At 42.3% G+C, this 9238-nt stretch overlaps 2 protein-coding genes across 3 annotated transcripts in view; both read right to left on the bottom strand.

Annotated features, from left to right (window-relative positions):
* Positions 1-1782, bottom strand: part of col12a1a (collagen, type XII, alpha 1a) — a 52495-nt gene extending 50713 nt beyond the window's left edge. The window contains exons 1-2 of one of the 2 annotated variants that reach the window (XM_026153102.1): positions 1607-1782; positions 876-977 (exon numbers count right to left, since the gene is read on the bottom strand). The gene's annotated coding sequence lies outside the window, so the exon portion shown is untranslated. Of the gene's footprint in view, positions 1-821; positions 978-1606 lie in introns of those variants that run through there. The other variant, XM_026153103.1, reaches the window with a different exon arrangement.
* Positions 1783-2786: 1004 nt separating this feature from the next.
* On the bottom strand, positions 2787-8376 carry LOC113012470 (cell cycle control protein 50A-like). Its single transcript, XM_026152705.1, has 7 exons — positions 7912-8376; positions 7092-7211; positions 5581-5688; positions 5403-5490; positions 5121-5264; positions 4443-4652; positions 2787-3795 (listed from the first exon to the last, which is right to left on the bottom strand). The coding sequence occupies exons 1-7, from the start codon at positions 8152-8154 to the stop codon at positions 3602-3604; spliced, it is 1107 nt and encodes a 368-aa protein (XP_026008490.1). The 5' UTR covers positions 8155-8376; the 3' UTR covers positions 2787-3601.
* Positions 8377-9238: the final 862 nt, after the last annotated feature.

Consider the following 9238-nt stretch of genomic DNA (forward strand, 5'->3'; position numbering starts at 1 on the left):
TGGCGCCCTCTAGTGGTCATACTAGAGATAGACAGCAGATACAGGCTTGGGAAAGAAGTCTAAAACAAGGGTGTCAAACTCCAGGCCTCGAAGGCCGGTTTTAGATCTCACCCTGGGTCAACACACCTGAATCTAATGATTAGGTCATCAGCAGCCCTCTGGAGAACTTCAAGACATGCCGAGGAGGTCATTTAGCCATTTAAATCAGCTGTGTTGGATCAAGGACACATCTAAAACCTGCAGGACACCGGGAAATTCTTGGGATATTTTCCCATAGAATAAATGATTTTGTAGGTTTTAATTAAAAATACCAACATTCCTTTAAAAAGAGAGTGACTGTGATTTATCTGCACAATAAATAAGCAGTGATCTCAAGCATCTGATACTGAACTTTTACAGAGTTACACCATGAGACAAACACCCAGGAGGGTGCTATAACAGTGATCAGACAAGAGACAAGAGGATGCAAAGGGGTCTGCATGGGATCCTACAGCCATGTTGGTGTAATTAACTGGGAATGCTTTTTATTGATCTTGTTTCACTGTGGCTTCCTGGGCATCACAGCACTAACAGCTCAACATATCCACTCCTTGTGAGGAGATCAAACAAGAATTACAGATGTAACCGAGATACAACACAAGTTAATAATCTAGACTTTAAACAGCCTCGATGATGCATCGTCAAATTACAGGCATTTATCTTTAGAAGACAGTTTGGGTTAAAACGCTGGGGTCGGGACGCGGGCGTGTTTTATCCAAAACACAGAGTGAGACATCTGAAATTAGCCTGACTCATCAAATCTCAGACGAGAGCTGACATACCAAACACACTGAGACTTATTGCGGCTCTGTGGAGCGGAGCGTCCTTTGACCCACCCTTCAGATGATGATGGGCATGCTGTTGTCCTCCTGATCAAAGAGGGGGAGGAATGAAAGCACATTATTGCTTCAAAGGCTTCAGTTTCTGTGTTCATGCATCTAAAAAAAAAAAACAAAGAAATAATATAAAAATGATTGGAGCAAATTTCTCCCAACAAGAATGTCTAAAGTTTGCTTGCAAAGAGCTCGACTCTGGTTAACCACAGCAATCAAATGATGTGCTGGAACAGTGTTTGTTTTGGGCTCCAGATTTCTAGTATTATGGAAGATCAGCAAAGCCTGGCACACTCTGAATGTTGACTTTGCAAGATTTTTTACTTGCAGCACATAAGAATAACTACTAAAGCCCAGCTCCCCTACAGGCGGAGATCTTTCAATAATGCAGCAGGTATCTCACATATTTATCCTCCAGGCTACAAAAACGTCAAGGTTCTGTCTCCAGAACCTGCAAATCCAAAGAGACCCTTTCATTTTACTGTAACTCACTGAGAAATACAGCCTGTTATCCTGTACCTCCATCTAAAGATTCACATAAAGTAAAAACAATATTTCAAGCAAACATTTGCTTGTAATTTACTTATAATAAGCTTTAAGACGCCACACTGCTGGAGGAGTCTTGTGATCACAATGATGCACAAAACAGCAGCGTTGGTCAAAAGTGAACCGACAAGAAACAACTTCACTTCAAATCATCCCAAAACCACACAATAATACTGAAAGATCTTCACCTTTTCTGCTTCTGTGCTCTGTCTGTCTGTGGGAACCACCGGACCTACAATTAGGCCCTTAAAGGCTGATAAAGCCAAATGGCGACACCTGCTGGTCAGCCCTGTCCGTTGCAGTGAGTTCAGTTAAAAGATGAATTCAATGGTATATACCAGGTTTAGGCAATGCCAGGCCCCGAAGGCCGGTGTCCTGCAGGTTTTAGATCTCACCCTGGGTCAACACACCTGAATCAAATGATTAGTTCATTACCAGGCCTCTGGAGAACTGCAAGACATGTTGAGGAGGTCATATAGCCATTTGAATCAGCTGTGTTTGATCAAGGACACATCTAAAACCTGCAGGACACCGGCACTCGAGGCCTGGAGTTGCCTACCCCTGGTATATACAGTCCATAATTCATATAACGTTAATTAGGCATGATCTAATTACTGATAAAAGTCTTCTTAACAAAAGTTAGCTCCCCATTTTCCCCAGTTCCCAGAGATTATCAGCATGGTGTGTTATTGATGATCGTCTTTGTTGTGTATTTCAGTGTCTGAGACAGTCAGATTTCATTTAACGTTCTGATGATGATGATGTAATCAGCTGGTAAGACGGGCGCGACTGAATCCAGAGCAGTGAGAGGAGCACAGAAGCATTAAGAGTAGGAGAGTGTATAAGAGACACATTAAACACAACCTCCTCCTTACCTGGATAAGTGGTGCAGTCCACACAGGTGAGGCTTTAAGTACAAGGACTGTTTTTTACATTACATTTTACAACATCACACCATTAAGCATTAGTAAGGTATGAGATAATGTTTCATTCATATATCATTACTCCTCCTTAGTATGCCATTTATCAATACAGATGTGTTACTGTTGCACCACACAGAGCTATCGCTGCTGGTAATGATCATTAAAATATATCTGGATTTATAAATGGCATACTAAGGAGAAGTATATAATGATGTATATAGTGATATATAATTGACAAATTAAGCACTTACTAATACTTTACCAATAGTGTGACATCATTATAAAGTGCTACTTTTTATGTGTTTAAATTCTTGAGGGGATTGTTTCCCCTTATTTCATTAAGTTAATAAAGGCCAATAAAACACATCAACATCCCTACAAATCACAGTAGCATGGATAATGGAAGCAGTGGGAGTTCTACCATTATAATCACAAATGACAGCGATACATTGACCAAGTTCTTTAATTGGACCCTACAAACCTTATAAAAAGCCAAGGAGCTCAAATTGAAAGTTTTAACAGCATAAAAAAACCAAGAACAGTCCAGAAGGGCGAAACAAGGGGGAACCGAACAAACGGGACACTTTTAAAGTGCATATCGTTTGGTCAACATTAACCAATCAGACGATTTCACACTCTGGCCGAACCACTAACAAACAATAAATTAAGAATTCCTGTGCTCCACCCACCCAGAGACACCACCTTTGAATTAGGAATACTGTATAAAGTAAGTTTTATGAGTGATAAATAAAAGACTGGCTCCTCGGTCACAGTGGAGGGCAGAAAAGCATATTTCTGTTATTACTTCTTATTAATGCTTTATGACTCTTGAATATCAGTATTTATCCAAGCAATCATAATCACCTTCAGTATGCAAGGTAATCCCAGAACCCACAGAGGTATGTCAACGAAGTGTTACGGTACATTCATCAGCAGGACATATAACTTTACATAATATGGACAAAAACTTGCATTAAAATTACATACATCCTTCAATAATTAAGCCATTCGCAAAGCACTGCTAAAATGAAACAGGTACTTTGATAATGTTCAGATAAATAAAAGACTGCAAACCTGAAGACAAAAAAAAAAAAAGACATTCTCAGCAAATCGGCCTGAAGCTATATACACAGAGACACACGGAGACGCCTCGCTACGCTTAAACACAGCTTTGATGAGAAACTGGAGACGCTACCGCACGACAGCCTGGTACGGCGTACGCACTCGTGCATGCAGAGGCCCGAGCGTGGAACGCGCCGTTTAGCTTGGGATATCCGCACTGGTGTTGCGGTTGTCGTATTTGTGGTGGATGATGAGCAGAACCACACCCAGGAAGAAGCAGATGGAGCCCACGGTGATGTAGGCGATGCCCAGGAAGGGGTTCTTTCCTCCCATCCAGGAGATGGTGCTCAGGATCATCCGCTTGCGACCATCAAAACTGAGTACGGGGTAATCTGATTACATGCGGTTAAAGAGAAATGACAGAGCGCGCGCACACACACGAACAACGATACACCCTTAATCTACTGAGATTCGAGAAACCAGAAAAATGATCTTTTTAAATATCTTTACACTCAATGGACACTTTATTAGGTACGCCTTGCTGTTGTCTTCACAACAGACTTAATGGCACAGTTTCAACAAGGTGCTGGGAACATTTTGATTTTGGAGATAAGGACAAACTCCTGTTTCACCACATCCCAAAAGTGTCTCTATTGCTTTAAATCCATTGACTTTGCAGGGCATTTGAGTGCACTGAACTCTTTATCACATTCAAGGAACCAACTTTGTGACATGGCGCGTTATCCTGCTGTAAGGGCCAACAGAAGATGGATACACTGTGGCCATAAAGGAATATAAAATAATAATCTATTTGTGGCCCAGAGTGGATACTTGAGTATATGTAGATGTGTTTAAAATATTTATATCTGCACACCTCTTGAATCAAAAGCTTCTCCGTGTGCTAATCAAAGAAGCAGAGATACTGCAAGTAAAGACCGTCTGATCTGTTAAGCTTTATAAGACACAAAAAACTCACGCTAGCCTGTTCAAAGCAGCATGTCTAACTCTAGTAATGAGATTACTGGAATGTAAAGGATACTGTAGGTGATGTTCAACATATAATTCCCGTTGGGGAGAGTTGGGGTGGTGCCAGACTTCTTCTGGATGATGCGATAGAGCTTCCGAAAGGTGGGCAATGCAGCCGTGCGCATCCACACGATGAAGTCCTCATTGATAAAGCCGTTGTTATCAGGATCCGACGGGTCCAGCTCGTACACCGGCTTCGCCCAGTTCACCGGCTTCGCTGTGTCTGAGAGAGATGAAGACAAAACCCAGCTGGTCATTGCAACTCGAACCTGCGAGCCTACAGGGTAGGGATGCACCGATACCACTTTTTTGGAAACGAGTACGAGTACTTGCATTTCAGTACTCGCCGATACAGAGTACTGAATAAAAACATGATTTAAATTTACAGGTAACAGCTTTAGTCCTATAATTTAACAAAAAATAAAACAAGGGACTGGCTTGGAATTAAGAATTATTATTTAAAATGAAAAGCATGTTGTATGCAACATATTACAGAATAAATAATTATGAAAAAAATATTTAAACAGTGACAGTGCAACTCACTCACTCGGCCCTCAGACCGTGGTATCGGTCCCCGGTATCGGGGGACTTTTAACGAGTACTTTAGAAAATGTGGTATCGAGGCCAATACCAGATACCGGTATCGGTGCATCCCTACTACAGGGGCCTGTGAACTGTGTGCAGATGTCACCTCGGAAAGCTAAAGTCAGGTTGCTGTTTCCAGCAGGATTCCTGAATTTCACATGCTTGTCCGTCCACCACGCAATGCCTTTTTTTACCAGAGGAACTTCAATTTTGCTGTTGTTGGAATCGACGTAGTACAGCACCAGAGTGTCTGAAACACATAATCAGTATATTCAGTACAGATATCAGGCTCTACAAAGCTTTAACACAGCAGTTTTAAACTGTAGATAAGACTGCAGTTAAGCTAAACAGCTGAGAGAGGGAAAGTGAAGTTTTTCAACACACTCACCATTGAAAAGGCTGTTAGCTATGGCCCCACACGGAGCAATGGACACATCTCCGCTCTTACGGTACGGCTCACACTCCTTGCTGGGATCCTGGAAAAAGGACATAATGTTCACCTGATGGAAGAAACATTCACTGGATTCTCTGAATTATCTATAGGCACAAAAAGTACAGCAGCATACCGTCAGAGCAGACAGGTCACCGTTCAGCTGTCTGTCATCTCTGGACTTCACATAGCGTCTGTGGTTCTGGTAGAAGTTGGACAAGCCGTAGTACATGAAGACGTTGCTCTGTACGAGAGAAAAGACGGCATCGCTGACAGAATTAGGAATCAGTAACGACCAGGATGAATGAGCAGCTTTTCCGTGACAGGGTCTTACACACAATCTCTATGATCAACATAAATCATCAAGAAAATCATCAAGATTAAAAGATTCCCCTTCGGAAAACAGTGATGGAAATTCATTTGAACTCACTGGTTACTGGGACTGGGAGATAAAACCAAATCCAATGATATCCATGCATATTTAAAAATAAATAATACATTTGTAAAAAGGTTAACAACAAAGAGGGGCTTTGTTTAATGTGGGACATGCGTCTTCTTGCCAGTCTGTGCCTTCATAAAAGGCTGTGGTGCTTGATCAGGTAGTGATGTTTCTCCCACAGCGTTACGGCACCGGTGTCATCTTTGTTTCGAGCAATCAGGCCAGTTTTACAAACTGCTTTTTGTGCGCACCATCACAGCTCACCTGGTTGAGTTAGCAACCCATATACCACAGGCTGGAGTCCTTACTGCAGGGGCCTAGGTTTGAGTCCGCGCAAGTTTATTTGAACCATTTCATTCCTGCTCGCTCTCCCTATTTTCTCTGCTGTCTGTTAAATGAGGACTAAAAAGCCCTAAAGTAAATTTTAAATAACTTCATTTTATACCTGTATAAAATGTTTTATACAGGTATAAAATACCTGTATACCTACTCCAACCAGAGACAATAACAGGTGCTGGAAATCTACAAGGAATATAAAAATAACATGGTACAACGCAATAGTGCTGCTGCAAAACGACAAGAGAGCAGCACTCCAGAAAATCATTAATCTTGCACATTCATAAGCGTTTGATTTCAGTATGAAGAGAACGCTGAAATAAACATTTAAAGCCCAGCTCATTTATTTTGTTGATCAGTGCTGCTGTTCGTTTCTACACAACTCACTTCATCAGGTTTGTTAAACTGAAAGAGCACATGATTCCATTTTCTGTTGAACGTGAATAACTTTGTTGACAAAAATACTTCACCTTCAGGTGATTCACTGTTCAGGATGCAGTGTACTTAATACAAATACTTCTTCTGCTTCTCAGAAAAGAAGCACGCAAACATTTTAATAAAAAAAAAAAAAGCTATTTTACAAGCTAAATGCAAGCTGTTAAATGAGACGAGTGCAGACGAGCAACTGAGAGCTTTTTATAAATAATCAATGAAGCCTTCTGAAAGCTGCAGAGCATATTTTAAACCTACAACAATCAATAGTAAAGCAGCCTCTAAACAAACCTTGAGTGTTTTTTGTTTGTACTCAAAATAGATCTTAATGGACAATTATTGTTAGGATTGCACAAGCAGCACTCTCCGTCCTGCAGGTAAATGCATGCATTATTCATTAACTTCCAATGCCTGGAAGCTGGTGGGGGATCTGAGCTCACCTCAAACGGCTGGAGCAAAGTGAAGTTGACGGTGCAGACACAGGGCTCTGTGGTGTTCCAGGTGAAGTTCTTTGCACAGTTGTAGCACGGGCTGTCACTGCTCACACCAGTGTAGTCGATCTGAAGCAAAGAGGAAATAAACTGATGTTGAAATACACTCAGTGCTCCGTCTATTCAGTGCAGCAACATGACTAGAAGAAGGTACAGACTTGAATCAAATACAGGAACACTTTGTTTAATGCACAGGCAGCAATCACTTATGATCACAGCAGCCCTCAAAGGCCCACTGCGAGGCAGGAACCCCGGACACATCCTGTGTTTCTTACCTTCTAGTCCAGCTTTGTTTAGACTGTTTTGAAGCCATGTGAAAGCCACTTTAGAGGCTGTGGTTTGTGGTGCTGTTAAACCACACTGCCCAAACTATGATCAGCCACACTGATATAAGCCGTGATTCTGATCACTTTCTAGCCTCATTAATATTAAATATGTGGTGCCGACTCCCCATGTCTCTGATGTTTTTACCATCTAATATCGACCTTTGATACAAGTGTGTAGCAACCACATTTAAAAGTAACGTCGAATGAATGCGCTTCAAACTGAACTTCAACACTATGTTGTTCATCTTTACAATTAACATTGTTAACATTGGCGTGACGTAAAGAAGCTACGTCACTTATCGAAGAACCACTTATTCCTGTTTAGTGAGCCTCCTTCAGCAGGTTTACTGTGTGTATAAACGGTGTGTAGCTAACACCGGGCTGTGTAGGAGAACCGAGAAGAAGCCAGAGTCGGTTAAAGGCGGACAGGAGCGCGACTGTACCTCAAACTCTTTGATGTTGTTCGATGTGACGTACAGGCCGATGCCGATGGGGATAAAGATGAGCCCAATGACGAAAAAAGCCGGCAGCACACTGCCTGCAGTGAGGATGGGCTGCCAGGCTGGAAGTCTCTGCTGTTTGAACGCCGTGTTGTCCGGTTTCTTATTTTTCGAAAGGCCAGTGCCGCTCGAAGCGCCGGAGTGGTGTCCGTCCTCTTCCTTAGCGTTGTAGCTCGACGCCATCATGGCTGCGGTCAGCTTCGAGTTAAATAATCCTCTCTGACAGACAGCCGAGCTGCTCCGTTAATCCCACACGTCAAGTAAGACACAGAGCGGTTAGGCAAAGGGTAAAACTGTGAGCGAAGTGAACTTTACCCCCAGTCTAATGAAAATATCTGCTCATTGTAGCGCTGACTTCTTGTTTGCCTTCAACTGCGGTTCTCTCTCCAGAAGAAGAAGCCGGAAGCTTTCGAACCAATAGCAAGAAGTAGCGTAGTAGTGACATCATCGCAAACATTAGGGTAACGCCCCTTTGTCACTGACAGCTGATAGTACCTGTAGGCGTCTGTGCTCGGGTTTTAACGTGAAGGCTCTACATGTTTGACTGTTTTTAACCTTTTTTCTCTGTCCTCTGTCCCTAGAATCCTCCTCAGTTACACCAAACCTCTGCACGTCCTCCTTCACTACATCCTTGAAGCTTCTTTGTTGTCTTCTTCCTTTCTTCATACCTGATAGCTCCATATTTACCATCCTTTGTCCAGTGTCTCCTCTGTCCAAGCTATCTCAACCTCACCTCTCTAACCTCACTTCCTGGTCACTCCCAATGAAAACCTTCAAAATCTTCAGTGTCACCATCTCCAAACCATGCATCACAGCAGGTCTCACTGCCATCTTGTAAACTTTCCCTTTCCCTCTTGCTGCTATCCTTCTGTCACAAATCACCCCTGGCAGTGCTTTCCGGATGATCTGATATCATCGTGTTGGTGTTGTTCCCACATCATCATAATAAATGTTGTTCCGGGTTTCTCCTTCACCTCTCTTTGGATGCTTGACCCCAGGTGTTTAAGCACATCTACCTTCACGACCTCTGCTTCTTGCACCGTCACTGTCTCATTGTTTTCTTTGTCTGGCCTCGTGCACATTGCTTTTTAAAGATTTCTGTTTATATTACAGGAATCAACCAGAATATTTGTTATTCCAAAAATATTTACGTAAAGCACAGGATATGAATTTTTTCATTTCCCTCAATCCTTGGATGCAGGCCCGGGCAAGAAGCACTGGTTGTCACAACTGCAGGTACACAGATGAGTTAACATAAGTGTCTGCATAA

The sequence above is a fragment of the Astatotilapia calliptera genome, chromosome 19 (assembly GCF_900246225.1).
Source record: "Astatotilapia calliptera chromosome 19, fAstCal1.2, whole genome shotgun sequence".
NCBI lineage: Eukaryota > Metazoa > Chordata > Actinopteri > Cichliformes > Cichlidae > Astatotilapia > Astatotilapia calliptera.